At 31.5% G+C, this 20,681-nt stretch overlaps 1 protein-coding gene across 1 annotated transcript; it reads left to right on the top strand.

Moving 5' to 3' along the window:
• The first annotated feature begins 12,000 nt into the window (after positions 1–12,000).
• Positions 12,001–18,970, top strand: LOC115722774 (phenylalanine--tRNA ligase, chloroplastic/mitochondrial). Its single transcript, XM_030652083.2, has 10 exons — positions 12,001–12,519; positions 13,330–13,520; positions 14,020–14,226; positions 15,302–15,419; positions 15,551–15,627; positions 16,572–16,751; positions 16,885–16,929; positions 17,035–17,139; positions 18,367–18,480; positions 18,582–18,970. The coding sequence occupies exons 1-10, from the start codon at positions 12,315–12,317 to the stop codon at positions 18,630–18,632; spliced, it is 1,293 nt and encodes a 430-aa protein (XP_030507943.1). The 5' UTR covers positions 12,001–12,314; the 3' UTR covers positions 18,633–18,970.
• The last annotated feature ends 1,711 nt before the right edge of the window (positions 18,971–20,681 follow it).

Below are 20,681 nucleotides of genomic sequence, written 5' to 3'. Positions count from 1 at the left end.
TCGTTTCCATTGCGGACTAGCCATTGCCTGTTTATAGGTTAATGGATCGTCATCAATACCGTCACCTACGACCATATTGATTTCACCATCCAAGCCATAACGAGCAGGTTTTGTTGAAACCCTCCCACTACGACGAGGTACGGTTGTCTTACGAACGAAACTTTAGTAGTAGATTTCTCGGTTGTTCAGGCGAGGGAGTGGGATTGTCTTCTTCACGAGTGGAAGAAGACGGAACATTGGAAGGACTTATATCTGATAGCAATTCCTCTAGAACAACTTTACTTTTCGGTTTGTAGTCTTTAATATAGTTCTCTTCAAGGAAAGTAGCATTTGTAGAAACAAACACTTTGTTATCCTTGTGACTATAAAATAGTCCACCCCTAGTCTCTTTAGAATTTCCGACAAACATGCATACTTCGGTACGTGATTCAAGTTTGCCTTCTTTCTTTCTTAAGACATGAGCAGGGCACCCCCAAATTCTGTAATGGCGTAAACTAGGTGTTCGACCATTCCAAAGTTCGACGGGTGTCTTAGGGACTGCTTTAGATGGAACAACATTTAGAATGTCATTTGCCATTTGTATAGCATATCCCCAGAAGGACGTATACAGAGTTGAATAACTCAGCATAGACCTAACCATTTCCAAAAGAGTGCGATTTCTTCTTTCTGCAACTCCATTTTGTTGTGGAGTGGCTGGGGCAGTGTATTGGGATTAAATTCCAAGTTCAATTAAATGATCTTTGAACTGCATATCCATATATTCTCCACCCCTATCAGTTCGCAAGATCTTTAATGATTTACCTAATTGGTTTTGGGCCAAAGCATGAAACTCCTGAAACTTTTCAAACGTTTCAGATTTCTTTTGCATTAGGTAAAGAAAACTATATCTAGAGAAATCGTCAATGAAAGTGACAAAATACTCATAACCACCTCGGGCTTTGACATTCAAAGGTCCGCAGACATCGGAATGCACTAACCCTAGAGGGATTTTGGCACGCTCTCCCTTTGCAGAGAAAGAACGTTTAGTCATTTTTCCTTTTAGGCAGGACTCGCATACTGGCAATTCACCTAAGACGACATTTTTCAATGGACCGTCTTTGGTGAGCCTATTGAGTCTATCAAAGCCTATATGACCTAAACGTAAATGCCATAGATAAGTTTGATCATCATTATCAATCTCTTTTCTTTTTAGGTTTCTAGGTCTAGCTACACTGAAAAGTTCACTATTTAGTGAGATTTGAGTACTCGGTCTTAAAACATAAAGCCCTTGTTCCATTATAGCAACACATATTTGAAATCCATTACGAGAAATTGAACAATTTGTACTCGAAAAATTCAATATATAAGATTGTGTTTGCAAACATGAGACACTAATCAAGTTTCTACTAAAGTTTGGAATAAATAAAACATTTTCTAAAATTAAAAATCTTTGTTGAAACTTGATGCGAGCTTTTCCTCTAGCTTTTACCGATACTAATTCGCCATTGCCAACTTTAAGCTTTAACTCTCCTGGAAGCAGATTTTCCCAAGTTTCAAGCAACTGCAATGAAGAACATACATGGTTAGTAGACCCAGAATCAACAATCCAGATGGATTTGTCATTCTCTAAAACACATGATTCAAAGACAAAAGCATTACCTTCGTTTGAATTGTTTAGAAGCCTGGGACATTGTTCTTCATGATGACCCTTTCCATTACAATTCGAACATAGAAGATTATGTCTGATAATTGTACTTGAAGAAGCGGTTGCTAGATCCTTCATACCTAGTCCTTTTCCTTCGATTATTGATTGCAAACCCAGGGGGACCCATTGCAATCAAGTTCCGTTCATGGGCTCGTAATTCTGCTTCGAGCTTGTCCATGTCGGAGGAGTTAGAATTGTTGATCATGTAAGAGATAACAAATTCATTACACTCCGGAGGAAGACTATTAAGGATAAGTTGGACCCATTGTTCTCTTGATAAATCAATTCCTAGTAGATTTGCCTTTTGGAACTTCAGATTCATCATCAACAGGTGCGAGTTAATGCAACTACCAGGATGCATTTTCACACTATAGAGTTCTTTTGCTAAGATAGTAACTAAGAGAGGATCGGGGTGCGGGTTATTCATAATGACACTACAACACATCAATAAAACAGAAGTAAGGTTTTGGCTCATAAATTCATACACAATTTAGAAAATAACAAGAAATGACATATGTTATAGAAATACTAAATCTAACATAGTTTATTTTCCAAGGTATTTCAACAAAATGATACAGTGTCCCGTTTAGGCGAGAGTCAAAGCATCATCCATTGAATAGAGTTGTCAGCTCATCTAAAATGATAACATTCTAGCAACCTTTTATTCGATCAAGATTGGAATTCAGCGTTGTCCCGTTTAGGCGAGAGTCAAGGCAATTCTATCTTATGAGCTTCCACCATTGTTTCATAACTTGCAAGTCAAGTATGGTCGCCATCATTAGGGTGATCTATACCATACAAAACACTTACAAACTACTTATCAAGCGAGGTTAAACGGTGCGAAATTGCTAATAAACGTTCCTCCATTAGGGAGGATTACTCACTAAAACAAACGCGGTGTAAAACCCACAATGGAGATCGAATGTCTCTTGATTAAAAGCTCATTATTTTAAAAAAATATTATATGTATTTTGTATAATCATTTTAATTCGATATTATAATAATGAAAAATTACAAACTAAAGTTGGTTTAAATAAAAAAATCAACTTTAATTAATTTTCAATTATTATTTAATTTTAAAAAATAAATTCAAATAAATATCGAACAAGTTCCATAATATAATAATGAAAAATTACAAATCAAAGTTGGTTTAAATAAAAAATCAACTTTAATTAATTTTCAATTATTAATTAATTTCGAAAAATAAATTCGAATAATAAATGGAACAAATTTGAAAATATCTTGTTTAAGTTGTTTTTAGAAGAATCTAAAAAATCAACTTAAATATCTTTCAAATCAGATTTAATTAAATTTAAAATTAAGTTGTAACCACTTAATTTTGAAGATATTCCATTTTAAGTAAATATTCGAAAAGATATTAACTTAAAAAATATTTTAAAGAATCTTAATAACCAATGCCTAAAATTCCTCAACTTAATTTTGAAATTTTAAATCCAAAAGATATTCAGATTTAAGTTGGTTAGTTGTAAATAACTAAATATCAACTTAAATAGGAATATTTAATGAAAAATTTAAATTAAGCTTCAGAAAGAATCTAGATGGTTATAATTCTATATTTAATTAAATACAAGAAAATACATATAGTTTAGCTTAGAATATAAAATTCTTTAAACTATGATTTTCTAAATTAATTTCAAAATAAATGAAATTAATTATGTTGCTAATCAATTTTTAATTAGGTTAAACTAGTTTAATTAACCTAGTACAGTCATTCAAATCAAGCAAATGGGCCTTCACAATTGGGGTGGTTCATGTGAGGGGAGGCTGGGTTCAGTATGTCGTACCCACTTCTATGGCTCCCAACTCTCACACAAGGCCCAAAAGAGAGAAATTTAACCTTAATAAGAACAACTGTTATTAATTGAATAGGCCCAAAAACTAAATGGGCCTCAATAAATTCTATCAAGAACTATGATAATTTATTTTAACAACAACAACCTATATGCATCTATAATAAAATTAAACACATAGGCTCACACAGGCACACTTTGGATGGGTCCTATCATGTTGCTAGGTCATACACAGATGAAAGAAGATTGTAAATTATACCTGTTACAAATTTTTATCTTGACCAAAGGAGCCATCAGATCATTAGATCTGGCAAAAAGTAACCATGGCTATTTGCAATCAAGTAATAATAGGTTTTTAAAACTTACATACAAGTTAAAACACATACTCCTGCAACAAGGTTAGGTGGATAGTTGGAAGTAGGATTTATTTAATTTTAAATTAAATAATTAATTTCGAAAATTATTAAAAACAATTCGAAAATTTTAAAAAAAATTTGAAAAATTAAAAAAAAAAATCGAAATTTAATTAAATATTTAAATTTAAAATTAAACCTACAATTTTTGAAAAATTAGGTTTCAAACAACCCAAATATCATTTCAAAAAAAAAAATTTGCTAACTACTTTTAAATTTTAAATGTTATTTTATAAATAAAAATTAAATAAAAAATTAGAAAAGATAAATAAATATCTTTTTCAAATTTTAAATGTAATTTAAATAAATAAAATAACAAAATTTAAAAATTAGCAAAATATCTTATATCATTTAAAAATTACATGATTATAATTATCTTATTTTAAATTTAAAATAAGATAAGATATAATCAAATTTTAAAATAAGATAGATTTTTAAGCAAGAAGATAGATACTAATTCTATTCAAATTCAAATTACACTAATATCTTGAATTAAATTTAAAAAATATTAAATTAATTCAAAATGATAATTAGAATTGAATTAGGAATAGTAATAGTATAAATATAGAACTACACAAAAAAATCGGAAGTTAATTCCATGAAAAAGTATGAAAAATCAAAGAAAAACGAAAAAAAATGTGAGCTGTACGAACAGTTTTCGCGATTGCAGGAAAATTTCAGCACAGCCCCGATTTTTTCAAATCTTCAAAAATTCATAACTAATTCAAATAAAATCGAAATTGAGTTCTGTAAAAAAGTAACTTGCTTAATTTTTTCCATACTATCCAATAAAAATAATTCCAGAAATAGAATCGCAATTATTTTTCACGAAAATTCACAAACATCAATCAATCATCAAATAACACTCAATACAACATGATACCATCAAAAAACATACAAACAATTGTTTTAAAGTCCAAATTTCTTGCAAGTAAATCAATTACCATGGATCTGAGGCCAGTTGTTGGAATTATTTTACCAGGATCTTAGATCTACTCACAAGTATGTTTATTAACATCCTAAATAAGAACTTTCTAAAACGATAAATTAAACACATATAAAGTTTAAGAAACCTTACATTGGGTGCAGCGGAATTAAATGACTCCTTCCGTTCAGATCTCTAACCCTTGTATCCTTTCGGTAGCAGAGTATTATCAAGATCTAAACCTGGATCTCTTTCTCTGAATCCTTGATGCTGAATCTCCTTTGCTGATGATCTTTCTTCACGATCTTCCTCACGATCTTCCTCACTATGATTGAGGTATTGCTTGATGTGTGTGGGCACTAATCTAATCACTAAGGTAGGTCGAAATTATCAAGGAAGAAGAGAGAGAGAGGGTGGCGGCCAAGGTAGAGAGAGAGGCTCAGGTTTTTCTGATGTGAAGTGTGTAATTTTCCTGAAGCCTTCACAATCTATTTATAGCATTCCACTAGGGTTAGATTTGAATTATATGGCATTAAAATAATGAAAATATCAACTTAAAAAGCCTACAAAGGTGGCCGGCCATGGCTTAGTGGACTCGGCCTTGCTTTTTGCAATTTTGTAATTTTAACACCTTTTGTATTTGATTTTCTCAAAAATGCCAATTTCCTAATTCAACCATTTAAATGCCAATTCTAACTATTTAATAACTATAAATAATTATTAAATAATATTGTCATTTATCATATTTATTAATTGAACCATACAAAGTATCATAATTAATAAATATGCCCCTATTAACTCTTTCTTTACAATTTCGCCCTTACTTAGTGAAAATTTCACAAATAGACATAGTCTAATTTGTGAATTATAATTGATTAATCAAAACCAATTACATGAGTCTTACAAACAATATTATCTCAACTAGTGGGGGACCATGGGTCTATATAACCGAGCTTCCAATAAGTAGATTAAGAATTTAGCACTAAAATTCACTAACTTATTAATTCTTCGTTGAATCCACGCATAGAACTTAGAATTGCACTCTCAGTATATAGAATGCTCTATATGTTCCACCATATAGACACATCATTAGTTATCCATTGTTATAATCCTAATGCGATCAATGATCCTCTATATGAATGATCTACACTGTAAATGGATTAGATTACCGTAACACCCTACTATGTATTTTATCCTTAAAACACTTGACCCCGTATAAATGATATTTCAGCTTATGTGAAATGAGATCTCCACCGTTTATTTTCGTTTGGTCAAGCTCGAAGGAGATCATCCTTTGCTTACTATTCCCCAGATAGAAGCTATAGATTCCATGTTTATGCTAGCGCTCCCACTCAATTGCACTACTGTGTTCCCAAAATGTACGTATCACCCTGACCTAAAAGTAGGCTTAACTAACAAATCAAAGAACACGAATAACCTTTCAAGATTGAGCCTAAACATAACAGGATTAAGATCATTTGATCTAGGATCAACTTGGCGATATTGACTTGAATAGATTTTACGGTAAGTTTAATTAAATCTAAATCAAAGTTCAATATCGGTCCCTTCCGATGCATACTCCATGCATCCAACTTGAGCTTTACTTTAACAAATGTTCTGGAAAGAACATAGTATTTCTCCAAATACAAGTAAACTCTTGTTGTAGTTTATCATATCAGTAAGACCCTGTGTCTGATAAATCTAGGAAACTTTATTCACATAGTCATGTTTACTTTCCAATGTGATGACAGCACAATAAACACGATCAAGTATGTGAAAAGGGTTTAAGATGAATTTATAAATCAAATAGACAAGCAATTGATAAAGTGAACCAAAACATACACAAATGAATGAAAAATACTTCTGTTTCTTTATTGATGTTGAATAAAATAGATTACATTGAAATGGAGTTTTATTTAGGGCATAAAACCTAACAGATTTCACCATTAGATATTTCAAATTCTACCAAACTTTTATTTAGCTTCGTATGTGTTAGTATGCAAAAGGTGACTCCTTTTGGAATAAGGTATTTAGAAAAAATATTGTTGTAAGTAGATTCATAATCAGAATTAAAATTTGTATCAGTTAAGGTAGAAGCTTTCTCAGTAGTCAATTTGGATTTACCTTTAGTGTTTTTTGAAGTCATGATTGTAGAATAGAGGAAATAAAAATTAAAGGTAAAAGGGTAAGCGAAGCAAGAAGATGTAAGTAGGAAAGGGCGAAAAGAGGCATAAATATCAGAGATAATTGAAAATATCAAGAAAGTTACTAGAATCGATAATTTTTCTTTTTATAAATACACACAATTCAAATTTAAAATATGAAAATTAGGGTTATTTGAAAAGGCTGGACATTTTCTAAAAAAATTTGAAATGATTTTTTCATTAAATCAATCACGACTATATTATGACACATGAGAATAATTTTGAGTAACCAGTTCCACGACATTCGAGCTCATACTAAAGAAGTCATAAGCCTGAAAATTGTAGAATCGATGGGCAATTGTAAGGGATAAAAATAATCCCAAGGATATAAAAATAATTTTACTCTTATAACAACAATAGAACTAATAAGGTGATGTTGCAAGAATAACAAAAAAAACCAACCGTTTCACTATAAAAAAAAGGCAAAAACAACAGATCAAAGCTGAACATCAAAAGGAATAGAGGATAATAAGCAGAATGGAAAAGGAAGAGCTCAAAGAAGCGAGAAGAACAAGTTCGTGCAAAGCATTTAGATCGAAAGAAGAGGGCAATTCTATATTAATTCTCGCATATAAATAGGAGACCCCGCCATTCTAAAAGACGAAGAATTTTTTATCACACCAGACTAGTCAAAACTCTACCAGAATACATCCTCCACATATTATCTTAGTTCGGGAACAAGAGACAAAGGAGGAAATCACCAGTAATTTGGGAAAATTATGTAAACTAGCAAAGTTACTCTTTACAATTAGATCAATCCTGGTGTAAAGAATTCAAATTCGAAATACAAATTTTTTGTTGAGCTATAGTTAGCCATATTAGAATATTTTCTATTTAAGAAAATAAATAAATAATTGATTTTGTGATAAATGAGTATTTTATATTCATTGAATTTGGACAAAATTAACTACGTAATATTTTATATATGGTCAGATTTCAATATTCATTACCCGATTTGATTTTCTAAAGTAATTGTCAAAATATTCTGGCAATTAATGTGGCGTAGATACTGATGGAGTATCTCACCCATAAATATAGGGTCTCGGTCCCCAAGCTCCTCACTCATTCTGTTCATAACAGTGAAATTCCATCTAAAGAGAGTTGAGAGAGGGAGGAATCACGATTACCCACATCAATCAGTTTTCTTCGCAGATCAAAGCTTGTGTGGGATTGAAGCTCAAAATCAATGGCTGGAGGTATTTCGATCCTTAAGTTATATACTATAGATTCGTTTATTCCGTATTTATATATACACATACATATATTTTATTTCATACATATAAATGTTTAACAAGCCAAACTAGAGTTCTCAAACTTGGAGTTTGATTGGACATGGCGGTTAGGGATTGAGAGGTCATTTGATCTTGAACTTTGAAGAAGGTCAACTGCCTCACTTTTTGTAAAGCTACCACTCCACAATTAATTGTTATGGACCCACTTGTTTCTTCTATGCCAAACTCTCAAACAAATAACAACAAAAATCCTCACTTCCTTAAAAAGAAAGGGTACTTGCCAACTTAAGGACAACCTCATATAAGATAATACCTTTTGGGAAACCGGTAAGCATATGAAAAGAACAAACTCCCAACACCTTTGAGTTATTTGCACTAAAACAAGGCATGAGCAGTGGATTCAAACTTGACATAAACCATCAGAATCCACTCCTCTTTTAGAAAGGTTTACATTGGTCGAGATCCAATCTAGAGAGGCTTGCAAAGAGAGAATTTAACTTTGTTAGAAATATTAAGTTTCAAAAACACTTTCCATCATTTAGATTCTCCTTGAGATGTAGATGCTTGCAAAATTGAATAAGCTCTAATATCTGCCCAATAACCACTTTTCATCGAGTACCTCCCTGATTGATCATGGGACTACATCCTTTTGTCCTATTACTGGAAAATTGAAGAAGGAATGGCAAGTATGTTTCTAGCTTCTAATTAAAGTTGGAAAGGATAAATGGAGTGTTCCAACTATTATCCTCATTCTCCATCATACTTGTTGGGTTTTATGCCATAAATAAAACTCTTTACAATCTGATTAGTTATCAATATAAAAAATTTGAAGTGATTGATGTTTGCATGAATTTTACATGCTAATGGTTTAATATGTTTATTACATTCATACACACAAAATCAGTTAAATCCAGGTCATATGTTTATTCACAATTACAGTATCGTCAACACAGTCGAATGTGATTGTGATCATATGAATCAAAAGTTTTGGTCCCTGTTTCATCAGTGTTATTGGATTTACACTAATGTGATAATCAGCGATGATGTGTACTTACACTTGGAGTAAGTGTTATGTTCTTTCCAGGACATTAGTAAAGTATACTAGTTTCGAATGTATGGAGTATACATTGGACTTGACCGATATTGCAACTAAGTTAAGATATTACAAACTTACCGTTATACATATCTTTCCAAGTCAATATCAGTAGTTGATCTTAAGATTAAAAGAATCTAAATCCTGATATGCTTAGGCTCAACTCAGGAGTGCTATTCATGTTCTTAGATTTATTAGTTAAGCCTACTTTTGGGTCAGGGTGATACGTATATTTTGGGAACATGATAGTATGATTGAGTGAGAGTGCTGAACATAAATATGGAATCTATAACCTATTTGGTGTATAGAAGTCAAGTGATGATTCCCTTCGAGCTTAGCAAATAGAAGTAAATGGATGAGCTCTTGTTTAACTGTCTAATTATTAGATCACTAAACACCATTTACAGGTAGCTAAGTGTTTTAAGGGGCAAAATACATTGAGGGGTGAGAACGGTAAAGAAATCCCATCTCGATGTAGATCATCTATATAGAGGATCTTTAAATCACAATAAGATTATAACAATGGTTAAATGAGATAGTATATTGATATCGTGGAACATACAATATGCTATATATAAGTCTGAGAGTGCAATTCTAAGTTCTAAGAGTGGATTCAACGAAGAATTAATAAGTAGGAATTTACTTGGTAAATTTGGTTCACTTATTGGAAGCTCAGCATATAGATCCATGGTTCCCATTCTAGTTGAGAACATTCTGCTTGTAAGACTCATTAATTGATTCGTGATTGATCAATTATAATTCTAAAGTTAGACTATGTCTAATTTTATGAATTTTCACTAGCGAGGGTGAAATTGTAAAGAAAAGAGTTTCTAGGTTTATTTATTTATTAATGGACTTTATATGTCTAATTAATAATTAAATTAAATGACAATATTATTTAATAATCTATTTTAGTTATTAAATAATTAGTTTTGGCATTGAAAAGGTTAGAATTGAAAAATTAGCGTTTTTGAGAAAATAAAGATAAAATTTGATAAAACTGCAAAATTAAGTGAGGCCCAATAACACACCATGGCCGGCCACTTAAATAGGTTTTTCAAATTAATATTTTCATTATTTTAATGCCAAATAAATCCTAACCTAAACCTAGTAGTTGCCTATAAATAGAAAGTGATGGCTCAGTCACAAAACATGCTTTAATTAGTAATCTGACAGAAATTTCTCTCTTCAGAAAAACTGAGCCTTTCCCACTTTCTATACCTGGCCGAAACCCTCTCTCCTCTTTTCTCCTTCATCTTTTTCGACCCTAGTGAAAGAGTAAGTGCCCACACACAGCAAGCAGTAACTCAATCATAGATTGGAAGACTGTGAAGGATCAAACTTGAAGAAGAAGGACATTCGGGCTCAGATCTTGATTATACTCTGCTACAGAAAGGATTCGAGGGTTAGAGATCTGAGTGGAAGGAGACATTAATTCCGCTGCATCAATGTAAGGTTTTCTTAACTTTATATGTGTTTAATTTATCGTTTTAGAATGTTCATATTTAGGGTGTTTAAACAACATACTTGTGAGTAGATCTAAGATCCTGGTAAAATATATTCCAACTCATACTAACCTTGACATCTAAAGAAAAATCCCTTGAGAAAATAGTCATTGTAGTTTCATTGAGATTTCGTCATTTATCTTTGTAAATATTGACATTTTCATTGTTATCAAACAACTAATGAGGCCTAGTAAGAGCCAGCTCTTTCTCCCGTAACAAACTTCTCCAAATAAATAACATTTTAGAAGGAACTCCAACTTCAAAAATAGTAGAGCTTGGGAGATAAAAACCTTTTTAGGACCTTAGCTGCTAGTAAGTTTGGGTCATAATGGAATCTCCAAACTTATTCAGCAAGCATAACTTTATTGAACACACTTAGGTCTCTAAAACCCATGCCACCATTGTTTTTATGTCAACAAATTTTACTCTATTTTTACCTTCTTGTTTTCTTTCTCCCCCACCATAATCTTACCATTCCGAGGTCTTTTATAAGAGAAGTAGAAAATTTGAACAGGTTCATTAAATAAGAAGGGATAACTTGGATCACTGCCTTAATAGAGTTTCTTTACCTCTTTGAGAAAAGAATTTTGCTTTCTAAACTTTTTGCCAAACTTTATCTCTTACATGTTGGAAAAGAGCTTTCTCAGTAGTACACACAAAACATGGCAGCCCTAGATATTTCTCATAACAGGACACTCTCATAATTTGAATAGTAGCATCTATCTCCCTTTTCAGCTCTTTAACAATGCTCTGACTCGTACAGAAGGTAAACTTATCAAAGTTAACTACTTGCCTTGATGCTCTAACATATAGATTACAACTTTATAAAAGTACAACAAGCGTCTTATTGGTATTGATAAAAAAAAAGAGATTGTCATTTGCAAAGAAAAGATGAGAAATTGTTCGCCCGAATCTGTCGCATTTAATTCCCTTGATGGATCCTTTGCATCATTTCTTTTTGATCCAATGAGATAAACCTTCATCACAAATCAAGAAAATATAAGAAGAGAGAGGATCACCTTGTCTTAATCATCTAGGGAAGGAGACAAATGTTGCCTTAATCCAAATATGATTTTATACTAGTAACTTTTTATATAAAACATTTTTTTTGTTGCTTAAAGGGTTTTTAGGTCAAACTTGTATAATTTTGTAAGATTCTGTTATAAAGTAATATTTTCACAAAGTTCCAATGAGCGCTTTGTTTGGTGTTGGAGTTGGACGCACCACTCCAGGCCCACCCAACGGCATATCGAATAGATTAGAGAAGAATAGGAAGTGGGCGCCAATCAATGGTTTTCAGCATTTTCCGTAAAAGCTTTAGCCGAAACGCACCATCCATGTTTTCTTCTCCCTCTCTCACTTGAAACAGGCCATCTTCCTCCGTTGTCTCCGTCACCGTCCGCCGCCGCAGCCGCTCACTGTCTAGTTATCACCCCACGAATTTGACATGGCGAATGCAGCTTTCTGTATTAGCCAAGTCTTTCACTTCTCCAGTTTCCCAAGAAACTCACTCCAAAGAAATGGTCTACGGAGCTTCACTCTTCTTCTACCATTCTCCTCTTCCACTTCCTCTTCTAAGCTTGACCAAAAGAAATGGAGGCAGCCTATTGTTTCATCGCTGGAGCTTGGAGGTGTCAAGATTGCCCGACAGGGTAATCTTATCTCATTTTCTTTCTTTTATTTTCTCTTATCAATTTTTCTATTGGCTAAACGATACATCTCAAGTAAAAACAGTTAAGTCCCGCGTAACTCAAATGAACAATAGTCTTTTTTTTTTCGAACATTTTGAATTAATAAGGAATTAGACTATAACTCTCTAATTAGTATTTTTGTGGAACTTTTAAGGTTGTTAAAAATCCACTCAAACTATTGAGATTGTTTGAGGGGCATGATTTGGTTGATATCAGGGAAGCATCATTTGGAACTTAACCAATCATAGAATTTGTAAATTTGAATGAAATTGGATAAAAATTCTTAAATCTAACAATTTTAATAGTTCTGGAAGAATTTAGTTTAGGGAGCAGTTTATGTCTAATTTTAGAGGGTAAAAATCTTAATTAGCCTAAATAATACCTACCAACTGTTTGGTGAAATGTGTCTTAGAGAATTCTCCGTTGTTGATGATGACAATTTTGCATTTATTTTTTGAGAATGGCATTTTAATGTCTTAGTACCATATGCTACATTGAATACTAACTAGTTATGTTCATTAGGACAAAAGTACATGAAAGAGAGGGATAGAGAAAAAATCATAACCCTCATCCCAAAAACCAAGAAAACAATTTATCTGAAAGGAAAATGAGAGCATATCAACAACTAAATTTGCTTTTGTCTTTCTGCATTACGCCAGGTTAACTTTATCTATACTTGAGGCTTTTTGTCTTTCTATATAAATATATGTATGTATATATGTATTTTTCATTTATGTGTAATTAGTTGATTATCTGTATTTCGAATCGTAGATGTTGTGAGGGATGATCCTACAAATAATGTTCCGGATACAATTTTCTCCAAGCTTGGAATGCAACTCCACAGAAGAGATAAACATCCTATTGGGATTCTGAAGAATGCGATTTATGATTACTTTGACACTAATTACTCCAACAAGTTCGATAAGTTTGATGACCTATGTCCATTGGTTACTGTAAAACAGGTACACTCAAGAATGAGTGCACAGTTAGTTAGAGGTCAATCCTTTCATGGGTACTCCAATTAGCGGTTTCGCCTCTGTCTGCAGATATGTGTACATATTTATATTGGCAATATGCTGATGCAACATATACAATTTACAGTTATTCTGTTCCTCTGATATTTATTAATATTCTAGTCTTTTTGTCTACTTTAATTTTTGCTAGAAGACTCCATTTGACCTGGCTGTTGTTTGTTTGTATTCAATCTTTTTCATTATTATTATTTGAGGATATATTGTGCTAAGTATTTCCCAGCATTGATTTTTTTATGTATTTAATTTATGTATTTTTATTACTTTATTATGAAACTATTCAGGTTGTTGTGGTTGGTTTGAACATGAGAGAATGTTTTTAGGCATTTCTAGTATGGAATTTACTTTGGAAAGCTCAAGTATAGATTTGTATTTGTAATTAAGTATTTTATTTTATACAAACTGTGTAACAAAATTCTACTCCTTGCAGAACTTTGATGATGTACTTGTTCCTGCCGATCATGTGAGCCGAAGTTATAATGACACATATTATGTTGACTCACAAACTGTTTTGAGGTGCCATACAAGTGCTCATCAGGCGGAGTTGCTAAGAAATGGACACACACATTTTCTTGTAACTGGAGATGTTTATCGTAGGGACTCCATTGACTCAACTCATTACCCCGTTTTTCATCAGGTTTTTAACTAATCACCGATCAGGGTTTGGTGCTGTCTAGCTTCTACTTTATATGTGGGTGTATGTGGTTTATTAAATGAAGCATGAGGAACAGGTTATATGCAAAGTTTGGCTTTAGCCCTTGTGTGACATGATTGCGGTTCTTGTGTGGTATTAAATAAAATGTGATTGAGAAAACAAATTGTTTAAATTACTGTCCTTAGTCTCATAATAGACGAGTATCATGATTATTTAATGTCAGGAAACTAAGATAATATTAACCATTTATGAGAACTTGAAATGCGTGTAGTTGATGCAACAGATGCCAGGGGAAAATTTTCACCTGCAAGAACTTATAGGTCACTGTATAAATTCTTGTTAGAAATGTGCTATGCTAGAAGATTGTTGGTTGGTTGGAAATAATAAACTTTTTTAATATGGGGTAAGATCACTGTTTAAGGTAGGCTGAAACCTAAGGTACTTTCTTGGGTTTATGTTTTATAGTAAGTTAAATATTTTTTTCTTTCTTCCTTGATTTAAGTAATTCTCTCTCGGTCACTTCTTTTCTTTTCTTGGACAATTTCTGGCCCCCTGATTTGCTGTTATGTTTGTACTCCTTTTGAATATATAAATCTAAATGTACCTATATTTTCGTTTTGTTTTTCATTTCTTATTGAAAAATAAATAAGCAAATACAAAAGTGTAGAGAATGTTTTATTCTTGGGCAAAGGAATTGATGGGCTTCATCTTCAAGTATTTTTGAGATGATTTTCATGTTCAATTGATTATGCCTCCATTGAGAAGATAGAATCCCTGATTTGTTTGCCATTTTCTTCATCAAAGAGTGGTATAAAATTAAATGTTAAAAATTGCATGAAATATGAAAAGTTCACCATCAAAATTCTCATTATAAGGAAAGGAACTTTGCACATAAGATATCTTGTCCTGAAAAATGTGTATATTTTACTATTAAAAAGAAAAGACGCTCAATATACTTCACTACACAGTACTAAGCTCTTTCTGGCTTTGTATTACATTGACTGCGATCTACCCCATCAATTTTCTTATTTTGTTTGATAGAATTCATTATTACCAGATGGAAGGTGTTCGAGTGTTTTCCCCAAATGATTGGGATACATCTGGGACTGATGCCACATCTTACGCTGCTAAAGACTTAAAGGAGTGTCTTGAGGGTTTGGCACGTCACTTATTTGGTACATTTTTCTTTGGAAATTACACATATAATATCTGTTATTTATAGTCTTATCACCATTGATTTTCTTTAATTATCATTAACCATGTTGAGAATGCTCTTTTGTGAACCCCGATATTGTTAAATTTTCAGGTGCTGTTGAAATGCGGTGGATTGACACATATTTTCCATTCACGAGTCCATCATTTGAGCTTGAGATCTTTTTCCAGGTATGCTACTAACTCCTATATTTTCTACAAAGTGATAGTATAGCACACTTCAGTAATTCTTTCTTTGACCTTTTCCTCTTAGCTTCGTCGTAGCAATATTTATTGCAGGTCAGTCTACTTTTTTCATATTGCTCCTGTTTTTCTCTGCATCGACTTTTCATTTCTGGTTCAAATGAGATAAAATTATTCAACACCATGTAATTCTTTTATAAATTCTATGTATTTAGCAAAAATGTTTGCAAGTGTGCAATCAAATAAGAATCACATTGTATGAATCGTGCAACTTTTGAAAATGAGGACAACCATAATATTGGTGGTACTGGCCATAAGGTAACAGTTTTTATGTATTATGTATGTATAACTTTTTTTAAAAAAATTTAATGACTGCATTACCTGGAACAATATACTATTCATTTTGTATAATTATGTGATCAAAAAACAAAACTGTAAAAACCAAACAAAGTGCTGTGAAAATATATGCATGTGTTTGTATATTAGATAATCTCTAATATTCAAGTATTCGCTATCTCACATATAACAATTTACAAGAATAATGCCCAAGGAAAAAGTAATTATTTGGCAATTGTTTGTTTACGTCACACACCTCTTCTTGAAGCTGGATTATGAGCCTTTTGGCCTCACTTAATTAAGACATTTAATGCTGTTGGTTGTTCTTGAGGTCATTGTACTTATTTTAAGCAAATGTTATGTGATTTAATGCAGTTGGTTGTTTCTAAATACAATATGAAAAGCTAAGTTTTGAATTGAATTAGTATTTAGAGAGGAAAGGTAAATAAGTAAATTCTGGCTGTTTAGTTTAGTCTATTAGCGTTGATATTCATGATCAAATATTCTGCCTTAAAAGTTAAAAATGAACTGGTTGTGAATCACCGTTCGATCTAATTTATCTTCAGAGTGCTTATCATTTATTATTATAATATCAGGAAAAATGGTTAGAGGTTTTGGGATGTGGGGTTACAGAGAAAGAAATATTGCAAAGAAGTGGGAAAACAGATAACGTTGCCTGGGCTTTTGGGCTTGGATTAGAGCGGCTAGCAATGGTTTTATTTGATATACCAGATATACGCCTGTTTTGGTCAGTTGATGAAAGGTTTACTTCTCAGGTAATCATGAATTTTTTATTTATATTATGATATATCATATCTTAATGCAGTTACATTGTGGAAAAGAATAAGATCATGGTTTTGTGAACTACTAATGTTAATGATATTCTAATATAGTAATTTTGGCATACAGTTTTCGTCTGGCCAGCTGGGTGTTAAATTCAAGCCATTTTCCAAGGTATTATCTGAAGCATTCACCCATCTTTTGAAATGTTATTTTACAATTTTGAATGGCATAAATCTGCTTGCAAAATATTAATTTACCATTCTTTTCATTTTGCAGTATCCTCCATGTTACAAAGATATTAGTTTTTGGATTGATGAATCGTTCACGGAGAACAATTTATGTGAAGTTGTTAGAGAAATTGCTGGAGATCTTGTTGAGGAGGTAATTCTGGTTGTGTTAAAGTTTTTAAAGTTGTCCCCCTCCTCTCTTGTCTTGTTTTTTCTTTCTTCTCAGTATGAACTACTGAAGCAGAAGTGCATTTTTTGTTCCAAAATAATCCTATCTCCTTGGAGTACACATGCACAACATTGGTCTGGAGCATAAGACATTCGACCTTTGTCTCTTTTTCAAAAGTAACAATAATATTATATAACTATAACACTAAGGATCATCTTGATAAATAATGCAAAGGAAACTTTGCTTTTTAAGTTTTTACTATTGTTTTGTAAAAATGAGTTCTCTTCTTTCTAAAACAAAAACCTACTGGGAGTCCAAATAATGCTTTCTATCCTTCGAGGAATAAGAGCCAAATGAGAAGTAGTCAAGTGAAATTATGAGGAATGTACAGAGGTAAAAACAGTTTAGCTCACTGAAGAAGGACAAGCAACACCGAAAAGTTCATGACTCAAGCTAAAAAAACTCTCTTGGTTTCTGGGAAAAGAATTTGGCATTGTTCCTACAAGACAATTTCCATATTAACAATCCATATGTACGCACACATAATCCTAAAATCTTTTCACTTTAGATTATTTGATCTTTCCATAATCCCCCAAGAGCCAATTGCATGAAAATTCATAAATTCTTGAAAATTCTCAGACCTACTTTGATACAACCAAGCTCCAATGTAGGCTTTGTTATAATTCTTGCAGAACAAAACCTTTTAGAAAGATCAACAATCCATGCAGCATGGAACCAAGTTTCAAGTTTCAACAGCTATAGCCAATATGTTAGTCTGACATTTTCAAGGACATTTTCTAAGAGAAAATGTGACAACCGATATGCTTTCCTAGACAACTGCTTCTTCTTCTTCAACAAATCCTAATTATTTTGATGTTGGACTATATCTGATAAAAGGAGCAGTAAAGAGAAAGGTGGAGCAAGAAAGGGAGGCAGAGGAAGATAGAGACTAAGGACTTATTTATTAGTTAGCTAGCAATTCTATTGCAACTAGTGAACTCACTTTTAGGAACAATATGTGATATCTTTGTTTTTAATTTCGGCTGAAATTTTCTTACTTAATATATAATACAAAGTTTCTCCACCTTTCAAACACCTTTCAAACACTACTTAGCAACTTCTATATGAGGCATATTTTCTCCATAGACTCTGAAATTCCTAGGTTTTGACAAGTGATCTAAAAGTTAATCACTTCCTATCTTTGAACTCCAGGTGCAACTCATAGACAACTTCACAAACAAGAAAGGAATGACAAGTCACTGTTACAGGATAGCATACCGCTCCATGGAGCGTTCGCTGACCGATGAGGAAATTAATAAGCTTCAGGTATTCCATGAGCTACTGTTTGTGAAAATATTCCAATAGACGTCCTCGGCTTATTTTCAAAAGTGGCTAAAGTAAATGTTTACTTCTATTTGTCTGTGCAGTGGGATGTAAGAGAACGAGCAGTGAGCAAGTTGAATGTTATCCTCAGATGAGATTTGAAAGAGTGGCAGATTAGGCAGCCTAAATGAAGTTGGCTCTATGAGGACTGAGTTTTATGCTGCCAAGTTCTTTTTTGGCTTGTGGCAACATGCGCTTCCATTCATACAAGGTGATGTAGATATAACTTAAAATAAGAAGAATTGATTGTTTTGTCATTATTTTTATTCAGCCATAACTCAAAACTGTTTTGTATTTTCCCGATGACTGTAGCATGTCAAGTCGTACCATTTTTATTCACTTGCCTTTGACACACAATGAAAAAACAAAAAAGATTATGATGGGGATGGTTTTTTTTTTTTTTTCTAATAAATAAAGGTTTTGTTTTGTTAAATCATAATTATAACTCTGTAATTTGTTTTTTAAAATGGTATATAATAATATGGGATTATTTCACAAATACGCAAAAATAATAATAATAAAAAATTACAAAAATACGGTTTTATGGAATTTTAAATATTTTTACGATTTTATTTACAGAAAATACGGTCTTTTTATGTTGTACCCTTGTTAATTTGTTGTTGATTTTTTGTTATTTGTATGTTATTATCTGTTGTTGTTTTGATGTTATTTTCATGTTATTTTTATGTAGATTTCTTGTTATTTTCTATGAAAAACTGTAAAAATATATATAAAAAAAAATTTGTAAACGTAAAAATGTAATTTTTTTTTACAAAAAATAGTGCTTTATGTAATTATTGCTAATAATATCGTGAGTCAATTTTAGTTTTTTTTTTTTAATGAAATAATGTAATTAACATGGTATTAGAAATCAACTTAAAGCTAATTTCTAAATACCAAAAAAGTAACTAACCTGGTATTACTATGTTTTATTGTGTTCCATTTTGAAAGTTAAAGGATTCGAATTGTCAGCTAACAAAATATAGATCTAATTGATAAATTTGATTAATTAAGATTTTTTTCTTCCGAACTTTGACATGTATTAAATTATGTCCCGTGAACTTTTTTTTGCCGTTAAAAATTCTCCCTGAACTATTGAGATTGTTAGATTTAAGGACTTTTGTCTAATGTCATTCAATTTTACTATTTCAGTGATTGTTTATGTATTAAATCATGCTTCCCGGACTTTGATATTTACCAAATCATGCCCCTCAAGCTTTGATATGTACTAAATTATGTTCCTGAACTTTCATTCATGTTAGAATTTTTTTACTAAAATTAGATAAAAATCTTTAAAGGGCTATTTACAAAAATATGGGAAAATGAATATATGTTTTGATATATATGGCATAAAAACTTAATTATTCTAAATGTGGAATTTTTTTAAAAAAACTTACAAATATGGAAAAAAGTAATGAGGAATGTCATAAAATACTTTAAATTTGTGTTTCTTTTTATTTTTTTTTTCTTTTTTTAAAAAATAAAACACTAAAATAAAGAAAAAATGATCTCAACTGTAAATGTTGTTTTTTTTTACAGAAATTAAAGTTGTTTTTTTTTATTTAAACTACTGTTTTTTTTTTTGTTAAAAACTAATTATTTCATTAAAAGCAGCAGAAAAAAAAAACCAGTTTCATCAACATCATCTTGAAAAAAAACCAGTTTCATCAACATTGAAAGAAACTAATAATTTCATTAAAAAAAATAAAAAAATAGTTTCATTATGTTATTACAAATTTTTTATTTTAAGTTACCTTTTTATTATTTTGTTTCTAGGTTGGAACCTTACACTTATATTTTGTTTTTAATATTTGTATGCATGGTGTGTTGTTTTGATTATATTTGTGATTAATATATTTTTTTTTTGTATTTTTGTGTGTGTATTTTTTTTTATTTGATTGTCTGATGAAACTAGTTTCAGTTAACTTTATAATTAATATTTATATTTTGTTATGATTTTTTATAGCGTCAAAACTGGTTTCATAGGTCGAAACTAGTTTCACATGTTTTAACTGTTCTGTAATGGGGTTGCTCCATTTTTATGATATTATTGTATTTTTTTTAGTTTGTATAAAATCAGTTTTATTATTGTATGATATTTGAACAACAATTTTTATTTTATTTTAAATAATCAGTTTCTGACA

Source organism: Cannabis sativa, chromosome 9 (assembly GCF_029168945.1).
Source record: "Cannabis sativa cultivar Pink pepper isolate KNU-18-1 chromosome 9, ASM2916894v1, whole genome shotgun sequence".
Lineage (NCBI taxonomy): Eukaryota > Viridiplantae > Streptophyta > Magnoliopsida > Rosales > Cannabaceae > Cannabis > Cannabis sativa.
This window is presented reverse-complemented; position numbering and strand designations above follow the sequence as displayed.

Excerpts from the sequence above, each read along its gene's own strand:
- LOC115722774 (XM_030652083.2), top strand. The coding sequence starts at position 12,315 with ATGGCGAATGCAGCTTTCTGTATTAGCCAAGTCTTTCACTTCTCCAGT. Across the intron at positions 14,227-15,301 it reads ATTACCCCGTTTTTCATCAG|ATGGAAGGTGTTCGAGTGTT; the intron begins GTTTTTAACTAA and ends CATTATTACCAG. Across the intron at positions 15,628-16,571 it reads AGCTTGAGATCTTTTTCCAG|GAAAAATGGTTAGAGGTTTT; the intron begins GTATGCTACTAA and ends TTATAATATCAG.